The sequence below is a fragment of the Lineus longissimus genome, chromosome 8 (genome assembly GCF_910592395.1).
Source record: "Lineus longissimus chromosome 8, tnLinLong1.2, whole genome shotgun sequence".
Taxonomy (NCBI): domain Eukaryota; kingdom Metazoa; phylum Nemertea; class Pilidiophora; order Heteronemertea; family Lineidae; genus Lineus; species Lineus longissimus.
Genome location: NC_088315.1, coordinates 2,272,267 through 2,293,966, shown reverse-complemented (window position 1 = coordinate 2,293,966; position 21,700 = coordinate 2,272,267). Strand labels below are relative to the sequence as shown.

Sequence of the window (21,700 nt, the reverse complement as noted above, 5' to 3'; positions counted from 1 at the left end):
GTTGTTTTGTAATTCTTTTCTAAAGTGACCCAGTCTTTCCATGCCAGCATCAACAGAGCAGCTGCGATAACATTGCAATCCCCTGCTATTTGAGTGACTGCCTTCCTGGGTGGAGAAGACGAGGTGCCTGTGAATTCCAGTATGACGGAGTCTTGTATCATTCTCAGGTATTGTTGGACAAATAAGGACGATTCTGGACGACATGGACTGGTCTCTACAGTCCTCTCTATCCACTCGCCTGGAATCTCAGTCCATTTCAATAAGTCCATCTTGTACCCTAGTAGTTGACAGGATACCGTCTTCAATGGAGGGCTGCCGACAATTTCATCCTGACCCACTTGTAGAGCTAAACCTGGGACAGTTTCACCACCCTCCTCTGTTGGAGAGAACACAAAGCCCTTTTGGGTGTGAGTGGCAATTCATTCCCTTCATCTGCCTATGCAATTGAGCTGGAGAAACATCCTTTGATGAGTCCATTTAAAACATCTCGTGGACCACCATATGTGTGTCGGACTGCTGTGACCACATCAAGATGCGATTCCCACTTTTACTGATGGTGGCCTTTGCCCGAAAAGCCAACACCATGGGAACGACAACTCTCCTGTGAAATGAAGGGTCTTCTTTCAAAGGAGACTAATAGGTGTACTCTATAATGAGGTATCATGATTTCTGTGTTCAGATATTCTAGTGTGTCCTGGTATATCAAGATGATTAGATCACTCAAGTAACCTGTCAATATCGCAGGCGAGTACCAGGTTCCTGATGAACAAGCATATACTAGGATATGTCGCTTTCTACACAGTAATGTGGGATAAGTGGGCTTGGCTAAGCTCCAATCTCTTGACCTGTGCATGTTGGGACAAGGGACAATACACAAATCAGCTGATTGATAAAACTTGTTCCAATCAGATGACTGGGTCGTTTAATGTCCTTGTTACATGAGAAGGTATGCTTGCCTCAAGGTCTGTCATTCCCAAGTCTAGTGACCTAGTTATTCCTTAAGACTTTGTACTCCAGTTAAAGGCCCCTCACTAACACGTCATGACAAAATGGTTGCGTCAGCTCTCCTATTGGAACAAAGGCTCTAAAAATCAATCAAATACTTGTTTAATCAACGCATGCTTGAGACCTTTATCACAGTTGACACAGCTTAACCGCTGGATTGGACAATTTCACTTCCGATTTTTTTGTGATACAGGGTGAACCAAAAAACAAGTGGTTAGGTTTCCACTTGCCGATGTCTAGAAGTAGATTGGTCCATTTAGCAACTTGCTTGTCCAAGGACCTCATTGCATAAGATAGCGTGGTCATCCAAGATTCAGGTAGCCCATAAGCTTGAAATAAACAACTCATATCTTCTTCTGTTAACAGAATTTATTGATTAAAATGATATTGAATGATATTGCTTTCATAGTTAATACACAACTCTAACATTAATGATGATATTTATACAGATTTTGTATGTTTTATTTCTATGTTCACACTTCACCGCGAGTCAAACAATCTTTCAATAAATAACTCACGTTTTGTACAAATCCAAATCCAACTCCATATCATCCAAATTACTTAATTCGAAACACTTCGTGCCAACTGACAATTCCTAATTACAACTGCTGTAAAATGTAATTCAATAATCTTTTCATGCAATCTATGTACATTCGCTCCGGCCAAAATCCAAGAAAATTGGCACAGCTCGAAACTCGCGGTGAAGACATCACTTTTCTCCCTTAATCTTTTACCAACACTCAGGCTTATAACTTATTTGGAACTTTACATGCATACCTTCTGTTCTAACTCATTCACCAGCCCAACATGCGTCAACATGACAAGGAAAATGTATTCTTTTTATATCCAAATTTGAGTGCACTGTTTCGTGGATAATGACAACTGGATTAGAAACTTTTTCAAGACAGATATACCAACCCAGATATCATGACTAAATGAGACCAGCCCACCTAATACTAACACCCCAAAACAAGGCCTAAACCTTGAAGGTTTCAAAATTTGAAGCATTCAGGTCATAACCTCCCTTCATAGGACTTAGTGGTCAAAATGCTTGAGTTAGGATACAGTCCGAAAAAAAGATATTGCCAAATCGACGAGTGATTCTGGTGAAGGGGTTAGAATCTTTTCTGATTAAAGCAAAAATATCAACCAATCCATTGTCCAGAAATGATTAAACAATTTGAGATTTTATAGAGATTTGATGAGGCCGTTTTGATTTTGATTCAGCCCCACGACAAGCTACCATGATACTTTGTATTATTTTACCATTCTCAAGTTGAAATTTAGATTTTAGTTTAATTTAGTAACACACAAAAGAGGTGTAAAGTCCCCGCAAACAAGTTTATCACAGAAGTTGTTTTTATATCACATCCAGAAATATGATTCAGTCAACTGATTAGAACAAGAAGATTGATATTTCTTCATGATATCTGAAACTTATTGTATTTTATATCAGAATGATTACTTCTTGAAACCTAATTATTCCTACCTTGTAACTTTCAATACTTGTAGTTGGAGGCAGTGGATTGGGACAATGGATTGGCCGATACCACACTCAATTCCACCCTTAATTGAAAAGAGCCAGTACTGGACTAGATACAGAGCTGCCAAGCCTCCAAGAGGGCTATTAGCAAACTGCTTCCAAAAAGTTCCCTTTCTTCAGGGTTTTTGGCAAAAATATAAATACTTTTCAGTAGTTTTGCAAGTAACTTTCACTTTTTCAGCATCACAAAGCGATTATTGAAGGCATTTTTTTGATGAGTTTCAGAACTACTTTACAAATTTTGACAAATTTTAGGACTTTAACTACTGATGAATTGGCAGCCCTGTAAAAGTTATATTCTATCTATTTCACTTCCGATGTCCAGAATACATGTACTTTTCAAATAAGAGTGAGTTGATTAAATATTACACTGACATGATCTTTTGCCATTTAAGTGATCAGTTTCCGAGGAATCAAGGTGTTTATCCTGCGTTCTTTTATACAGCCTCAATCACACGACAAGCTTTATGCCCAGCACACTTCTCATTTTTGAATCGAATCTGCCGATCTTTACGACTCAGGATGACGGGCATTAAAGTTTAAATCCACGTCCACCCACTTTACCAGGTGGTCAATTTCCTTTAACACAAAAACCATGCAACAAAAAAACAAACACTGAGAGCAAAATATTGCTTGTTTTTTAGCAGATGCAAAACACATACAAAATCCTGAGCAGTTATCCCTACACAAAATATTCTGACAACAATTTCGGTAGGGTTTCAGTGCATAAAATAAACACATACATATTAAAATAAAACACATAAACAAACTCAAATGACTAAGAAAACTCAATCTGGGACCAAGGTGGATCCAAAGGATACCTGGGATCCATATTGGTACCCACTTACACTAACCATGAACTACATTTTATTATACATTTACATTATAAGTACCTGCCAAAGTGTTATGGTGATAACTATTTAGTATGATTTTACTAGAGCCAGTGCAGATGACGTCACCACAGAGAGAAATCACTGCCTCATGTGGCAACCTTTGTTGTCATGGTGAAGTGCCATGACGTGGCCCACTTCGTTGTCAACGCCAGCTTGGTGGACTGCCAGTCAAAAGTAATGTCACTACACAACCTCTATAGCTGGGGTAGTCCAAGATATATCGTGATTATCTCCCTTTTCTATGTCATAATTTGAAAAGTTGACACATCTCTGAAGTGTCAATTTGAGGTTAAGAATCGTGGGCATAGTTATGAACTTCTACATTTCGAACTTATGACCAGTCACACGACCCATGTTTTCGACCTTTAATAATAGCATTGTTTCTTATCAGCCAGCAGGTATATTCTTGTTCAACAATCAACAATGTACTTTCCATAATTAAACCACAAAATATCCCTATCAAGTCAAATAAATCTTGTGATTGCGACACCCTTGAAGTTTAACAGATAACATTCAATCAGTAGGTTCAAACCTTGCCCAGGTCTGTTATCTAGGCTCCCAGTTTTGAAGTTAGGACACATACCGGTCATCCGACTTGTTAGATATGATTTTAACACTTGGTAGACAAATAGAAACAGATACACTACTCATTCTTGCAAGAACTTGCTCATACACGACAAACAAGCCAAAATATCAATCTAAATTTCTCTTGAGATGCAAATAGAAACTGGTGTTAGAAATTAAGGATTATACCCCCACATGTTGACCCATACGACTTCCAAGAACCCAAGTGTCTCGGCAACAAGGCTTCAATATCACCAAAACTACATGTACAGGTTATATAGCAGGTACCATGACACAAAATACAAGCTAAATGCAGCTTAGGCTAAACACAAGTATACTATGCTGTTTAAAATATATCACAAATAAAACATTACTATACCAAGCAAACATACAAACCTACATGACAGTATTATATGAAGAAACAAACTTTTGACTCTTCGGTAGAAAAATTAGGAGAAAGGTTGGGGAATCCTTTACGCCACATGCACCAATGCCAACAGTGGCAGTTCACCCTTCTCAACCAATGTTCAACCAAAATAGATTAATTGAAAGCCTCAGAGATCAAGATATATCAGGGTTGACTTCATTTTTGCAAAACTGTCCATGCCTATAGAGGTTATTACCCATGAAAATATGATTCAGCTTGACTGAGCATTTTTCCCCTACATATTTTCTCTTGGTCTTTCTGGCAAGGTATCCACCTATCAGAACCACACCAACCCAAGTCCTCTTTTCTACCGAAGAGACTTTTGAATAATATGTGATCTAAAACAATGATAGCATCCAATGAAAAATGGAATGATTACAAAGCAATATCAATATTGTGGATGGCCAGACGGATCATTCAGAAAGAAGTTTTTCACATTTTGCTTGCAACATTGCCTAGCAATGGATTAGAATGCCCCAAAACATCAGAAACCCCAAATAATTGGAATCACTGAGCATTTTTAGATGCGAGTTTTTGTTTTTGCTTCAATATAATCAGTAACAAACCCTAAGCAGTTGTTGAAGACCACTCAGGATCAACAGGTGGTGTTTCTAGTTCCAACACACAGATGGCAGCACTAGTTAAAGTTTTGAAAATGGTGCCCTGACCAAATCCCTTTAAAACAAACCAGTTGTTTGCTGCATCAATAAGCCTTACCTTCAGATACTGGGCAACAAAATAGAAAATTAATTTGGAAGAGCTGTCTCTGCACATCTCACAACAAACAAAATTTAAAAAATTGGTGATAAAATATAATACTCAACCCAACACCAAAATTTACATAAATGGAATGTTTGAATGGAATTAAAAACATGAATTACTACATGCACTAAAATGAGCACAGAACCAATGTCTAAGACTACACAAAACTAGCTATAATTGTGGTTATATCTATTTGAAAAATTTAAGTTCCATCCTCACTGACAGGGTTGGTTAAATATCCAACTTGGGGAACTCTAGATCAGGACTGGACCAGGGATCAAGATGGTTTTCTAGAGTCTTCTTTTAGTTCTAAGTGGACCTCTCCAGGCATACAGCTATAGTTTTGGGAAAGCTTCAGCCAAAATAGAGAAGACGCATAAATCTAGCATTGAATCCAACACAGATTAAACTAATTAGACCTTTGGCCAGTTTTATTTTCTAATTTAAACAAAAAAATCTAAATTATTAGAAAGAGGACTGGAAGAGTAATCAATTGTAAACAAAAGACACAAACTTATAAGACTTGCAACAACTTCAATTTTGATTGTCTTTGCTAATTAAAACTGGAATCATTCTTACAGCATGCACTAGCTACGTTGGCGAGCACCAGTTTTCAGTTTATAGCACTTATGTTAAAGTTGAATAAAAATATTCGTAAATGCTGAGAAATACCCATGCATCTATCTTGGTCGAGGTATTTGTTCCTGTGAAGTTTTATCACCTGTGTGTGAAGAGTATACAAATGTTATTGTACTACTTGAAAGCACCTGATCTGTTTCACATATTATTGCATAACCAATAAATAGTATCAAAACTTATTGCCATGACTTACCCTAATATATTAACTCTTGAGGCACCTTTTGGTCTAATAAAATCGTGGCAATGTTTTTTGATTTTTCAGGGCTGTCAAGAGATCGATGTTAAACTTTGAAAGTATCAAAACATTTCAGAATAGCTTACATTTGAACAAATGGCACAAATTTTGGCAGTTTATTCATCAAAAACAACAAAAAACTTCTGCAGTTTAAGCGGAAGCCATTATAATTGTTATAAGTAACTATACATACATTTGTTGATCGATCTCATGAGATCTCATTCCACACAATATGCATAATGAAGTTGAGCTAGTTGGGCCCCTGACAGCATGCCAATACAAGAGAAATCCTCTCTGATGACAGAGCACCATTTTCTGTCTGCATTTGGAAACTGATTGGGTTAGCATAGGAAAACACCAAGGCCTTGCCAAGGATTGAATCAGGGAACTCTGGCCTACAAGGCGATCATTCTGCAGACTCAGATAAAGGGAACTTCCCTCCATATCCTGGGCCAGTAGGATTGATGCCACCGCTGCATATATGGAATGTATTAGATACACGATACATTTTAATGGATTTGCATATTCAGAGGAAAAATTCCACTTAAACCACATTTGTTGGAACACATCACAAAAAACACAAACTGAGGAACAATAAATTATGCATGAGCACAGAAATGACCATAGTATCTGTAAACTGGGATATTTAAGCTGCAAAAAAAGTTTTTCTTCTGGTTACTTTCGGCAGGCAAAAAGTGCCAATTTGAGGACACAACTGTACAACAAATTTCCCAGTCAACGGAAATGGGGAGGCCCCAGGTTTTATAGTACGTGGAGTCGGAAGACGCTGCCATATTTATCCCGAGATCCACGTTTCATGTTGATGTTGGTGTGGGTGCATAGATGGCACCGGACTTGCATAAAACATCGGTGGGTGGTCGGCAAAGTTTTGCGGATGGAACCCCTCTCCTGGCACTACAGATAAAAAGGAACGGCTATAAACAAAATGAAAGAAACGTCTTGTTAGTTATATATAAGATGGATAGAGAGAGAGGTGCTCCAGCACACTTGAACTGAACAGTTCAAATTGTAAGTTAGAGAACAGAAGAAGATTGTTAGCTGTTATCAGTTGATTTTCCTCAAGAGCTCAATGATGACTTTCAAGTGCCTTACATGAAATGTTTCCAAACATCACAGAAATTGATTAAAGTTTTTCCAATTCCAAGTCACACTGCTTTTATGTCAGTCTTCCCCAAAAACTAAAAAGACGGCTGACCTCATCATCAAAGCTTGGTTTAGATATTCTTGTTCTCACTTGAAAATCAACATTAGTTCCAGAATTGTAGAGGTATCAGAGGTAGAAATCATGAACGAAAACACGATGGAAATAAGAAAGTGCAGATAACAAACTGTCATATATATTGGGCCTACTTCATCAACTTTATCTCAAACTGTGCCAAATATTTTGAAGAATATGTATTTGAACGGAAGGCAAGAAACTGTGTGTTTAAAAACAAATCATTCGCTGATAGTGATAGTGATACAGCTTCTCTTTGTCCAGAGTAATATAAAGTGTGATAGATCACACCGCAAGAAAAGTTATTTCAGAAAAGCCTATGGAAGCAACAAAGATGTGTTTATTTGCACGAAAAGGGTTAAAATGCCTAGTAACCCCAATATGCACTGCACAAGTCAAATTATACTAGAACAAAGATTGACATAGGCTGATTACAGGTGATAAGGTCTAATGCTATAGGCGGGCAAGCACATACCATATATCACAGATTCAAACACACAATATGACTGAATAAGCATACAATGTTTTTATATGTATTGTCAAGCTGATAATCTCTGTGGTCAAGTTTGATAACATGAACAGTCTGGTGACCAGAGAGAGACTAATCACTCCAGAGCTGGTTGATCAAATCTGTTATAAAATGTGTCAGTAGCACCAAAATTCTGGGATATGGGTGACACAGAATTAGAAATTTAAGAAATTTGATTATATTTCATAATTGCAAACTTCAAAAGAATTCAAGAAACCAGCATCTTAATCTTGGTTCATGTCATGACCGGTCAATTTTTCCCCCACAAAAGGACACCAGAATAATATTCTCAAACTAAATTTTTTTCCCTGTAAAACTCGAATTTCTAGACAAAAATGTATTCATTAGGAATGTATAATTAGACACAAAATCTGATACTTCACTACTAATTGGGTCAGAGCCATAAAGGCAGTCAGGTGTGCTGTTGCATTGTATGCTGATTAGAGGCTCATTGTGTAGTTGACACCTGTGTTTATTTACCTGCAGTGGTAAATAATGTCAATATAGCAATTGTTATACAGGTGTCTAAGTTGTTACTGTGGTATTATCATCAAGTGGATGCCTATACATTTTACAAAAGGATGTTTTATTGTCAACATTAATCAGCAAGTCTCTTTTCAGAAGACTTGGTGTCCCATGTTCTGAAACAAACTTAGGATTGCCACATGGAAGTTTGCATTTACTGTCTGATTCATATCCTGGCTGATGTCTTCTATAAAGATTAAGTTCAACCAAAAGCATATCTGCTCATGTTATCTGATTATCAAATACACTTCATAACATTTGATATTTGTTTCCATGTTGATTTTGAAAGGCAAATGATATGTCTAGTATCATAGCTGATTACAAGTTCAGGCAATATAATGAATGGGATAGATATTATCATTAGGCCTGGTCTGCCCCAACTTGAAAATTACAAAGCCGAATTATGAACACTTCCAAAATGAGCTCTTTTTTAGTTATCTGCACAACCCTCTACCCAACCCCCATTTTCATGAGCCTCCCTTGAGATGTTGAAGAGAAGATATGAGCAAGCAACCAAAAGTTCAAATTGCAACAAAGGTGTAGTGGTGCAGCTAAAAGGTGCGAGTGCAGTAGGACCAAAATGAGACTGTAACAAATCTAGTCTATTAACCCCCCCCCCAACCAAGGCGTACAATCCCATAGATGATTTATTTCTATATTTATATCCATTTCTGTTCTTTTTGTGGATAAAACTGCCATGATGTCAGGGCCATCCAGTTAATAGTCATCATCCTGGTCCTCAAATGGTCACTAATAAAGCAAAGATATCTTACTTTGGGGTATTGGTACTTTTCCATAGGTGCCAGCTGTAGATGCTACCGTGGGAATGGTCGTGGCATAGGTGGTGAGCGTGGCATACTCATGGGTGTGTGTGTCGGGGTAGACGGGCCGTCCTGCGGGATGAGCGGGGGCACCTGTCACCTCAGACACGGACAAGGAGGACATCGCTTGAGACATCACTGCAGGAAGGATAAGAGATGGAGACACTCATAAGCATTTGGTGGTATTTACAAGAAAAGGTTCACAAGTTTCATTTTCGGTTGTCCATTCCCTTACAGAGTTATTCAATCTTAGCATAATAGAGCTAGCGGTGGGCCATCTCAATACTCCAACTCCACAAAGACCAGTCCATGAGAGGAGGCTCCAGGACAGGTGTTCAAGGGGCTATAAAGCAAGGTTGGGACCAGGATTGCTAGACCTTACCTTGTTCAAGATGGCTCTTATTCTAATTGTAATACACACAACCTGCATCAAAATTAGCCTCTTATACAAATTTTGCAGATAAGGAGAATAAAAGCAATACACTCCAACGTTTGAAGAGACAGGGCTAAGAAACTCGATGATTTGTCCATGTGACATAGGTGGAGCAGCAACCTGGATGAGGAACTGACCCAATATTGACAGTTAAAAAAAAGTAAAGGTACTAAGTAATGGTAAAATACTTACTATCCACAGGTACACCGAGCTGGGCAAGGGTATGCTCTGCGGCTATTACCTTAGCCTCGTCGGGACATCTGGACAGTTTGCCTGGTGTGAACGGCTGGTGAGGGTACTGGTTCATCAGCGCTGGGATTGACACCTGTAATTTTAATTGATTGCACTATTAAAGAAATGAAATAGGAGGAGAAGCAGGGTAGATCCCAGAGGGCAAAGTTTGCAGCACTGATTAGTCAGACTTGAAGCATATGCTGACATTCAATGTCACCGACATTGGGCATCTGAAACATGTGATGTAGCAAAGCTGAATCCAATCTGCAGCACGTGTTCTACCATCGTCATCTCGAATCCGGACGGATAGTTTCAACCAGCGTCCAGAGAATGACCATTCTCCCATCATTACTCTCTATAGAATATTTTATTGTCATTGCTGCGAAGTTTATGATATGAACTGAATAGAGTGGTGCAATTTTATGACACTGTGACTTGAGACATACTGCACACTGACCTTGTATAGGAAGAGCTGCACCTGCTCGCCACTGCTGGAATCCCTAGAGAGGGTCGAGTGAAGCTGGAATATAGGGGCTCCTAGACCCCTGGTGGCACACCACTCATCAAGGATCTGAAATGAAATGGGGGACAGTTATCTTGGTGAAAAAATCCCCCTCAATCTCTAATCCATACTTGAATACATGTATATATCACCTTTTTTTATAGCAAATATTCACAAGTTTGAAGTGGTTGCACGTGTTCAATGGTCAAGGGGAAGGGGGTTTGTCGCAAGAAAAATAGAGCGACTACACCTTTAAGGGCCACACAACCAAAAGTTATGTTGCTGCAAACCGCAATAATGATAGTGAAATAGCAACAAACCAACCTGTTGTGCGCGGGTAATAGAAGCTAGCTATCGCTGGTTTGATAATATTGTAATTTGTACTTGTAGGGTGCAGCAATGTTTGATTCTTGTCACAGGTACCTGCATTGGTATCTGCTAACAAGATTTTTGTTGCATGCGATAGAATAATTGCAGGTTGCTGCCACAAAATTCCCTTGTTTGTGAGGCATTTTTATGGTCCTATTCACACGACCCTTTAAAAACTTGTTAGTAAGTTCTGTAGACTACCTGTGGTGAAGATTTAGCCTGAGGTTTGAGCGTGATTGGGTTAATAGGAGTCAGCTCCATGCCAGGCTGAAGATCATAAAGACGTTCCTACAAGGAAGAAATAGGCAACATGCAAGCAAAACACAACTCAAGCAACAAGTGTTAGTAACAGCAAGAACAAGGCATGGACAATTTTTGAATATTTGCAATTTTAGTTTCATGCAATTATTGGAATTACTCAAGTCAATTAATCACCCAGCTTTGCCCGGTAACAGGCATGAATAAAGACTAGACTTTCTTAATTCTTGCCTCCAGTAAACCTTGATTGAATAAAAGCTTGAAACATGTGGGGGGGGGATGAAGTTATATTAGACGACATATCTCTGGACCAGTTCAATATAATTTCTTCAGGCAGTAATCGTTTTTCCCTAACCCTAGTCTCCTCAGTAATTGAGTAAACCACCATTTGATAAGTCTCATCGTTGATTCCCAAAATCTTTTGAAAAGGTCCAAATGTGCTTTGAGCAAAACCAACTGAACCAATTAAGGTGCTATATTTATCAACACGCCTATGAATACCAACATACCTATATGAATATATGTCAATTAGTAATGTTAGCAGAAATACAAAAACCATGCACAAACAACATAGAAAACTAACACATATAAGAAAACTAAACAACAACAATAAAATCACATGCAAACAACATTCATGATGTAAATGAAAGATTACCTCAGATGGTTTTTTGTATCCTCCTCGCATGTAGCCAGAGTTGTACGCACCTCTGGCACTCGCAGCCCTCGAGCCCGCTGCACCACGCCCTCGACCTCTTTGCATCATCCCGCCGCGTGGCACAAATCCACCACGGCCAACACCTTCACCTCTGTAATATATAGAGTAATCATTACCCACATTCACTGAAAAAGGTTGGCTGGAGACAACGAGAATACCCCCCCCCCTTCCATAGACCTTGTCCTGAGTCAAGAGAGCTGTCCTTGGGTACATCAAGGCTCAGTATAAATCAAGGGTAGATTCTAATCCTTTTTGTCATATAGGTATTGTTGATTTACTGAACTCGTTCACTCAAGATGTTAGGCTACCTTGGTGTGAATCCGGCAGTAGCTGAGTTAGCTGTCATGGCTGCTTGCTGTTGATGAGGCATGAACGGAGCACCCGCATACATGTTGTACTGCTGTTGCTGGTGGTACAGGGCGGTGTAGTATTCCTGAAAATGCATGCACGTCAAAATGAATAACCCCATGATACATGTAAATTCCGAGTAACGACCAAATCAAGACAAACAAAAAAAATTATCAAATCAAGGGAAAATGTTATTACTCTCTGCATTGGTGGACTATGGATCTTTAAAAGGCCTTTTTACTAGAATGACATTTGACAGATTTAAAAGCAAGCCGCAATATGCATACATTAATATCAGCTACCTGAGTCAGCATGTTGGGGCGTGTCCCCATGGCTCGCGAGTGGCGACAATCCGTCTTGTCGACTGGCTTGGCTAATGACACCTCAATATTTGAATTGTCCAACGCTGTATCTAGAAAAAAGAAAAGATTATCAAAAAGTTATCAAAATCATTGACTACGCAGTAGTGTTACATGTATGTCAAGGTTTTACTTTGCTAATTATCCCTATAAAAACAATCTCCGTGCTTTGGAGGTTCAAGTGAGTTGGATTCAACTTCTACTCGCTAAACTGTCCAACCCTAAAGAATGTGGTCAATAAACATTTTAAAACCATCTTCTTATGTGCAATGAAAGTAATGACCAAGACTCTCTTTAGTTTTGTTTTTAAAAACAAAGAATCAAAAGTATCACAATGTATGTGAAGAGAATGAAACAATGGAAGAAAGCAAGCGACTCACTTCACTTCAACACACAAGAAAATGGTTAGGAACACACAAATGAAACATCAAACTAAGAATAATGGTTACTATCAAAGACTATTTCTTACATTCCCATTCATCTTCGTCATATTCCCGCAGAGAATCGTGGCGATCAACAGGTTTGGCGAGAGTTACCTCGACGAAACAGCCATCAATTGTGGCGTAACGTCCTTGATAGGAGGAAAGAGGAAGGGAGGGTTAAAATGAGCAGGGTTCAAAGTTCATTTAAACATTTTCTCATTTCTTAACGTAAACGGTACGTATTTTTCTTCCGACTTGGTGGAATTGAAATAGCATATTGGCATATTTTTTCACTTTGAGCCCGGGAGGGGTAAGATTAAAGAAAGAGGGTGGGGTTAATCAGGATTAGAAAATAGGATGCAAGCATGTTAACTTGGATGACAAAGGTTGGTTCGAAATACTCAAAACACATTCATGCAGTTATGAGATATAAGTTTTCACTACAAATTGGAAAGTAGTATGCAAGCCGGTTAGCAAGCTCCAGAGAATAGATTACATTGTTCAAAGGCAGGCTGATTCCAAGCAGAATTCATTAGCTAAATTAGTAATAGTCGAGACACCCAAAGTGACAATTTTAGAAATTAGACAAGTAAAAGGCCATTTAATTGATTGACACATGGCATTCATGGCATAATTACACTTTTTCAGGAATAGGAATGAGATTAGCAATATTTTAGCTTTATTAGGCCCAATTGGTCTCATTATTGGAGTAGGTAGGGTTGTGTAGGATTAGGAAAGGAAAGGACCTGAAACTCAAGGAAGTGGTATTGTTTCAAAACAAACTGCAAAAAACGAAAGAAAAACTTACTGTTCAAAGCATCCTTCACCTGCAAAGCATCCTTCCTGTCCTTGAAATGGACAAAAGCATAATCCTTTATTTTCTTGACTCTCTCAACAGCATCTTCATTTGCGAGAACTCGATTGCAAGCTTTACGGATTGTTTCATCGGTTGTGGTTAGCATCAGGTTTCTCATGTATAGTATCCGAACCTGAAAGAATAAGGCACGTCTTTTAAAACTTTTATGATCCTCGATTCAATGCTAAACACTTAAACTATTAAATACTACGACGCCTACTGTAAAGATAGAGTAAGTCTGGATTATTTTTAAAAGAAAGACAATGTTCTTGATTTGCCTTTTTCATATTTTATGGAGGCTTTTTTTTTGGGGGGGGGGGGGGAGTCTGAAAATGTTACATTTGTCATACATAGCTTGCTATTTTGATTTACTTATTTCCAATGAAATTTCGGTAATAATTTATGGATTATGGTGCCAGTGAGATGATGATGATAATGAAAGCATCAAGTCATGAAGAATGATTGAGAAGAGAAGTCATGGTCATGGAAGAAGGCAAAGCCAAAGGTATAAATCAAAGATGAATAGGCGATAGGCATGCCATAGGGGAAGCCCTGGTCATCTCTATTCTCTGTGCCAGTGGCCAAATTCTGAAACTGGGAAATTCATTGACAATTTTTGGGAAGCCTTATAATTGGGGGTGTTGGAAATTTGATGGATGCCTAGTCCCCCTTTAAACACATACAGATTGATGAAACATTCCAAGAGAATAAAACAAGAGAGGATACCTTGTCCATCACTTCATCTTCGACCTCTCTTTCCGGCTCTGCCCAATCAACTGCAATCTGGTTGTTGAAAAGGTGAATCTTTCCGGGAATCAGTTTTCGCCGGGCCATCGCGGCACTTCTATGCGACTCGTATTCCACGAAAGCAAACCCTCTGTTCTTTGATTTGTCAGGGGCACTTGGGTACACAATAACGTCCACAACACCATCAGTAACCTTTCGCATTTCCTTCAGAATTTCCTCTTTTGCGGCCGTCTTCGGAATGCCGCCCACAAAAAGGCGACAGTTGTCCACAGACATGCAAACGCCCAAATATCGGTCCTTGCGAACCTCATGATTATTGAGATCTTTAACTGCGGTCAAAGCGTCATTTCTGTTCGTATACATAACAAAAGCATAACCCCTATTTGTACCAGAGAAGTCCATCATTAATCTCATTTCATAAATTTTTCCCACTTGTTCAAAAACCGGCACAAGTTCGTCCTCGAAAATATCCCTCGGGATTTTGCCAACGAAAATTTCGCATCCTTTTGGAGGAGCCGGCCCCTCCCAATTTGGCGGAGGGCCGCCGTACTTCCTTTGCCCATTCTCCTGAATCATTGAATAACCGGTCTTCTCCATTAGTATGAGCAGATGTTCTTCGTTAGGTTTCCCTTCGATGCCTTGAGTGCGAGTGTCCATTTTTGCGGATTATCTGACCAAGTTTGATAGAAAAGTCCAAACTTCACACCACTCCATCAGATAACCGCAGTTCCATCGATACGCATGCGTGCACAAGTTATCAAGGCGCGCGATATTGATTGACAGGTGGACGACGCTTTTTGATTGGTTAAAAGTTTTATCAAAGAATACAGTATGGATCAAAAGAAAGCCGCATCAAAGGGATTCGAATGGCATACAATGTTTCAACTAACTGACTAATCGGCCTCAGATATCATTAGGTTGGTTACTCCTGAGTTATTTGATAGACTCTGGTTACTCTAGGCTTAGATCCTACATTACAATTTATGAAGGCTAAATTACGGCGGGCAGAAAATGCATGCCGATTGCGGACTGCAGACAGAGGGTTTTCTCACGAGTAAAAAGAATATAAGTCAAGAACTTAATGGACTATTCAACAGTTTATCTGCGCCCACTATTTTTGACGCTGTTGGGTTTTTTTTAACCTGTCTCGACATACTTTCTTCTCAGATTGTTATGAATTTGCCTGTGGACAATGGGTACACAATAGAATTCTATTGTGCAAGGGAAAACCTTTCTGGGCCACCCTGTAAAGTTTCGTGAGTTTCCTCATTTAGCCTACCTCATCAGCCTCAGGTAAATGATTTTGACAGGACCTGCTGGCAGGTGCTGCCATCTGAGCTAAAGAAATGGAACTACCCCACTACTTGGTCGTGGGGAAACGGGGGACGCGTCAATCCATGAACACCAAACAAGGTGATGACGACCGTCGCCGATCACAGTTTATCTTTATTCCTCGTGGCATTACTCCCATGGGTTTGACCCCATACGTTTCAGGTGCGTTGCAGGTCAAATGTTTATGCTGCTACCTATTAGTGAGAGTAATAACTAGTAGTCCCGGCAAATGTGGAAAATATTGACGCTGTTTACTTCTTCGCACAATTTGTACACGTTGTAGTGAGTTTTAACTCCTCAATTAACGTTTCAATCGACGCTAACTGACAAAATTAATTCGACAAGTTCACTTGCCAAAGTTTTCAATGTTGATAGGGCCGGGTCCCAAGTTAGACGAGAAGAAGCTTTCATCGATGTGATTATATATGGTTTCGGTCTGTTTCAGTAGCCTACACTTGGGGCTAGATTTTTCAGTGTTTCGAAGAGCTTAACCTTCATCAACAAGTCTATCCCTAGCCCTATGTCGTTTTAATTTGTACATGATGTATCAAAAGCCTCATTTTATCATATAAAGAATTGCACGACTCAGATATCACATCAGCATCAGTCATCAGGAAAGTATATGTACTGGTACGGTAGTAATTTGAGATGAGACAAACGTCGTGGACCATTTGTCAATTTTGTCTCGGTGAACCAAAACAAAACAAAACCACCAAATGAATACACATACCCTTTGTTCTGGTGAAATGCATGACTGGTCAGCGCCCAAACTAACTTCGTCGAAAAGGCCTATTGAACTCGATCATTGTTTTTTTCAGATCCTGAAGACAAGAAGCAAACCAAGATGGCGAAAGTTATATTCCCTCACAGTGTTCAGAAAGTAAGTGCAGGTGGTCGATGTTAGTGGTTTGAATTTGTTGCTTATTCTCTTAGTCTCTGAACAATCGTCACAAAAAGTATTTTATTTTACTTTCAGCGAATAGAAGAAAACTTACAAAACGCGACGACCACAACGTTAGGTTTTCTTCTCGGGAAGTGGATGGAGGACACGCTTCATATATTCGGTTGTTACAGGTGTCCATCAGAGGATATCGAAGATGTTGGACATTGCTTAAAGGAAGCGAGTGGTCAGATTCCTTTAGGTCAGTGTGAAGTTCAAATGTTTCTGTGTCTTCTTTGGTATCTGACTTAATCCTGCTTGACTGGTAGCAGTTCTAAAGTGACAATCAAATATATTAATATCGGGGATGGAAAATTTATGATCCTGTGCAGGATCTCTTCATGAAATGTATGTGGGGGAAGCCTTTTACCCTCTGTCAGTTTTATCACTTATCTGTGTGGTTAATGGTTTGTTATTGATGACTAGCATTGAGAAGCATTGATATTTTCAGGGACTGGGGTTTGTGGCTTATTTGGTTTCTACCCAAAGAGTGATGGCGATGATAAAGTAATGAGAGAAATAAGAATGACTGCAACAAGGAGATTCAAGGTATTTCATCATCATCATCATCATCATCATCATCATCATCATCATTTGGAACTTCATGGTCCAGATTTGAGCCTGTTTCCGTATAAGGAACAGTGATCTTCATCTTCAAGTGGCTGCGGAAGCAGATTCCTGAGCTGTCATGGTCGATTGCAAAACCAGAACTGTGCAAACAAGCACTAAATTGTTCTGGCTGCTTTTCTTTGCAGGACCAATGTAGTGGTGATCATTTAGTTATGGCTGTGTTTAGAGGAGGTGATAATGGCAAACACCTACAGTCAACTTTCTGGTACCATGCTGATGGACGTGATGTATCCGAGGCAGATGCCAAATTCACAGACACCAACCAAATTCTTGACGAGTGTGTTGTGTTTCGCTTGCACGGAAGTGTCAAGTTTGTTGTACGTCATGACAAAAAAAAAGGTAGGGGCCATTACGAAGTATTGAGATATTAGCAGAATAAGAAGTAAATCTTAACTTGAACAACTTTTAACTCGGCCTTCTTAGAATTCCATGTTAGGTACATGTGACAAACATATTTTAGTATTTTCCATATTTCTTTCAGACAAAGTTATCCAAAACATTGCCAAAGAATTGGGGAATCAAATCCAACAACTGAAGTCGAATCAAACTGCCTTCCATATAAAGCACAGTCACATCGTCATGTTCCTCGACGACCCACCATACGCACGGACAGATGTGCTCACAGACGACACGCTATGTCGTGACTTATTCCAGTACATTGAGAAAGAAGAGGAGGAGGCAATGGGGAAGAAGAGGAAGGTTAAACTAAAGGAAATCAGCAAGGTATGCATGTTTTATTCTTCGTTTTGGGTCCTTCATGTGCACAGACCACTTTAGTTTCATCTGTCTGTCTTTGGCACTGTCTAGGTAGTGTCATACCTCGAGACGGCATCACTTGGCAATGACTCAAGCAAGTGGATGGAGGAATTAAAAATGTACAAACATTTCAGAAAATAACTTGAATATCATAATATGTTTCCAGGAGGTTGTCCATGTGAACGTGATGAAACAGATTGCAGGACCCATACCATTCGAAAAAGTTCCAGACTGTTCACCATATATCGTACAAAATCAAGGTCTGTACACTGTTTTCATCTTCAGCCCTAGCTCTTCAGTTGAGAATAAGGATACAATGGTAACCACTGATAATGGGAAGGACTCTTTCATTAAGAGTGTCATTAATGATTGAAAATGAATAAAGCCCTATGGTTACTGCGTGGCTGTGTTGTGGTGAGAAAACATTCTCAAGTTTGTGTGTTACCATAAATCTCGTTATAAGTTTTATGGCACGAATTCTTACAAGTACCGGTATGTCTCAATTCCAGAATGTGTGAAGTATATGACGACTACTTTACCTCTTGATGTGATCGGTCTTGTCAGTCCCGATGAACCTGTCGGGAATCTGCCTCAAATCTTCCTTCAAGGTCTCGTCAACCAACTCACATGTATGGGGCGAACGATGTGCCAATTTTACAAGGTGAGGCTTTGGCACGTCTTGGTCTTTTTCTCTTTAGGGCATGCTTACATAATCACATCCAAGTGCAACAGTTAAATTCTATCTTATCGCTGTTTAGTTGTCCCTAGCTTATGCTCAAGTGAATGCCTCATTCTCCTGTCATGTCTACAGAAGATGGTAGCTGCAGTTCAAATTCCTCTTTGGATGGTACGAAGGAGTAGTGACCTCTTTCTCCGCTGTAGTCCTGACACTCTGGAATCAACTTCCACACAGTGCAAGAGAATGTGGTTTAAAAGTGCAATGACAATTTTCTCTCTGCAGGATAACCGGTTATGTAAACCCAAACCTTATCATTACAAGCCAGATGTTATAGGTCATCTGGTAACACTTCTTCAACCAACAGGCTGGTCTGAGAGTGATCTGGGTAGGTTAAAGAGCTCATTTGTAGAATCCTGACAAATTCAAAAAAAGGTCATCACTGCCAAAGGATCTATGGCAAGCCCTTGCCCCTTCTAGAAGCATTTTTTGGGGATTCTGCCCTCAAGCTGAAACAACTTATACATGGTGTTCCACATTGAGACAATTCTAAAGCTCATTCAGCAATTTCAATAAATCAGCCAAGCACGCAAGTCGGGATCATCATCATCGTCACAACTATTGTACGTTTCAGAATCATACCGACGTGATCTGTCCCAGAAACTGATGCTGCCACTGACCCGACCGACATTGCGGTGTTGCTGCCGACATGTCTTCCCTGATGAAGGCTACGGTGACAGTTACCTTAGAAACACTCATGTTGGACTCTCTAGAGCAGGAGGTGAGGATGTTTCTGTTCATCTGGAGTGAACATGTAGCCATATTTGGTAACTTTGCTGATATAGACATGTCTGAGTTTTGCTTGAGAGAATCACTCTACATTCTATGTTGAATTTTGCAACCTTGTGAACGTATTCTACCAGGTTTTTGTTGGTTTGTTTCAGTTAAAGGGAGCAAGACATATATTGTTGATGGCACGTATGCCTACCATCATTACATGCAGGACAAGTTTGATGACAACGGCTGGGGCTGTGCGTACAGGTCACTGCAGACTATAGTCTCCTGGTTCCGACACCAAGGTTACACAGAAGTCCCTGTACCTTCACATAGACAGATACAACAGGTCTTGGTTGATGTTGGTGATAAACAAACATCGTTTGTTGGCAGTAGAAAGTGGATTGGGTCAACTGAAGTTGGCTATTGTCTGGATCATCTTCTTGGGGTAAGTCATCCATGAATACAATTCTGGATTCTCCCTGGAAACGGAACGCGGGCCCCACTGCGCGGGAGCCAGCATAATTGAGTGCTAGCCTACGACATTTGGATAAAGTGATGTCATATAGTTCACAATACATCTGCAGTTTCTCAAAATGACTTTTTGACAGTTATTTTTTATTTGTTGCAGGTGACCTCCAAGTTCATGTTTGTGAGCTCCGGTGCCGAGTTGGCTGTGAAAGGGAGAGAACTAGCCATGCATTTTGAAAGCCAGGGAACTCCTATTATGATAGGTAGGTGACAGAAGACTTGTGACCAGCATGATTGTCTTCTGCACCAGCTTGCCATTGGTGAAAGTGACGATACTGAATGCACAAAAATGTGTGGAGTGGGTTGCCACAGTCAGGCCAAATCATAAACTTTGAGGTTTTGTTGCCAGGTTCGATTCAGTTTGGTTACGACTCTCTTATGGAGACGCTCTGACAAAGTCAGTACTCGCACGCTTATTCTTCAGATGTTTTCTATCACACTTTACACAATGTATGACTGTCTAAAAGCCACATTCCACTGATTCCTTTTCACCTTGATCTTTTAGGTGGTGGTGTCCTTGCACACACAATACTAGGCGTGGACTTCAATGACGTGACCGGAGACTTGAAGTTCCTTATCCTAGATCCACATTACACCGGTGGAGAAGACATAAAGGTGATACAGGACAAGGGATGGTGTGGATGGAAAGGGCCAGATTTCTGGAATCAACAGGCATTTTATAATCTGTGTATGCCACAGCGGCCTGTTATGTTATGATGACTCTCAGTGTGCTATAAAGCTGAATTTCTGTACAACTTTTCTTTGGACTGATTCTTAAACTTCCAAATGTAATAAAGGTAATATGGTAAGGTGAGGTGGGTACAATAATAGCCCTAGTACAATTAGCCTTTGTGTGCATTTTTGTCCACTGTCAGCTGTTTTCTACATGATCAGGGCTATTTTATAGTTGTACCACTTTGTGATCTGTCCGAAAATGACGCAACTGCAATGGATAAAGTGATCGTGTACCTTGAGTCGACTAGGTGCAAAAGAGGTGAAAGTGGAACATTTTATTTACATCTATGTGTATAAAATACATTTATTTGATGATATTTATTTATTCAGGCAATAATAAAGAACTACATGTAACAAATAGTAGTATTTTAGTTTTCGTTTCTATATTCTGCGATATCGTCATTGTGCCTCTGTGATGTCTGAAGTGCGTCCGTTGCCGATGGTTTCAGATTTAATGGTGGAAACAAGAGTGTACATCAAGTGGAGCCAGCAGTACTTGACATGACAGAGAAGCTCATATTCTTTCTTCCTTTGCATTCTCTATTTAGATGGACAGTCTGTCGAATTCCTCATGGTCACTGTAAAGCTGGTCCTTGAGGGCTGCAAGTTCTGGGCACTTTGTTCTGATGTGGTTGACTGTCCTTGTCTTGGTGTTGCAGGCCCAAAGGTCATTCTCTCCAAATCCAAACTTGTTGTGACTGCCATTATGACATCGTATTCATTTGAAACTTGGTGGCACTGACTGACGTTATTAATCAGTGGAACCTTTTGGATTAAGGTTGGTGCCTGCATCTTTTAAATACAATTGAAGTTCATGGACAGCTTTCACAACTGAACCATGCAAGACGTCACAGCCATGAAGAGAATTCAACATGGCTATGCCCTATAGGGGAAATGGCTTGA

The 21,700-nt window shown here is 39.7% G+C and overlaps 2 protein-coding genes across 9 annotated transcripts; one reads left to right on the top strand and one right to left on the bottom strand.

Moving 5' to 3' along the window:
* Positions 1 to 1,396: 1,396 nt before the first annotated feature.
* LOC135492151 (APOBEC1 complementation factor-like) lies at positions 1,397 to 15,131 on the bottom strand. 8 transcript variants are annotated; one of them, XM_064778366.1, is made up of 10 exons: positions 14,403 to 15,131; positions 13,629 to 13,809; positions 12,327 to 12,451; positions 12,000 to 12,124; positions 11,632 to 11,782; positions 10,920 to 11,006; positions 10,305 to 10,418; positions 9,806 to 9,938; positions 9,133 to 9,318; positions 1,397 to 6,983 (listed from the first exon to the last, which is right to left on the bottom strand). In XM_064778366.1, exons 1-10 carry the CDS (start codon positions 15,078 to 15,080, stop codon positions 6,865 to 6,867), a joined length of 1,899 nt encoding a protein of 632 aa, XP_064634436.1. In that variant the 5' UTR covers positions 15,081 to 15,131; the 3' UTR covers positions 1,397 to 6,864. The 8 variants fall into 8 exon arrangements, with proteins under 8 accessions (XP_064634436.1, XP_064634437.1, XP_064634440.1 ...); XM_064778367.1 differs by having other exon boundaries at positions 12,342 to 12,451; XM_064778369.1 differs by having other exon boundaries at positions 6,855 to 7,003.
* An 879-nt stretch (positions 15,132 to 16,010) lies between these two features.
* Positions 16,011 to 21,133, top strand: LOC135492268 (ufm1-specific protease 2-like). The gene is made up of 13 exons (XM_064778622.1): positions 16,011 to 16,037; positions 16,574 to 16,635; positions 16,732 to 16,897; positions 17,147 to 17,244; positions 17,451 to 17,664; positions 17,807 to 18,048; positions 18,248 to 18,341; positions 18,591 to 18,742; positions 19,043 to 19,145; positions 19,392 to 19,538; positions 19,702 to 19,979; positions 20,163 to 20,265; positions 20,568 to 21,133. Exons 2-13 carry the CDS (start codon positions 16,600 to 16,602, stop codon positions 20,777 to 20,779), a joined length of 1,845 nt encoding a protein of 614 aa, XP_064634692.1. The 5' UTR covers positions 16,011 to 16,037; positions 16,574 to 16,599; the 3' UTR covers positions 20,780 to 21,133.
* The last annotated feature ends 567 nt before the right edge of the window (positions 21,134 to 21,700 follow it).

Coding starts and splice junctions, on each gene's coding strand:
- LOC135492151 (XM_064778366.1), bottom strand. CDS start 15,080: ATGGACACTCGCACTCAAGGCATCGAAGGGAAACCTAACGAAGAACAT. Junction 11,783..11,999: donor ACTGCCGGATTCACACCAAG/GTAGCCTAACAT, acceptor TATATATTACAG/AGGTGAAGGTGTTGGCCGTG. Junction 11,007..11,631: donor GATACAAAAAACCATCTGAG/GTAATCTTTCAT, acceptor TCTTCCTTGTAG/GAACGTCTTTATGATCTTCA.
- LOC135492268 (XM_064778622.1), top strand. CDS start 16,600: ATGGCGAAAGTTATATTCCCTCACAGTGTTCAGAAA. Junction 17,665..17,806: donor ACGTCATGACAAAAAAAAAG/GTAGGGGCCATT, acceptor TATTTCTTTCAG/ACAAAGTTATCCAAAACATT. Junction 18,049..18,247: donor AACTAAAGGAAATCAGCAAG/GTATGCATGTTT, acceptor ATATGTTTCCAG/GAGGTTGTCCATGTGAACGT.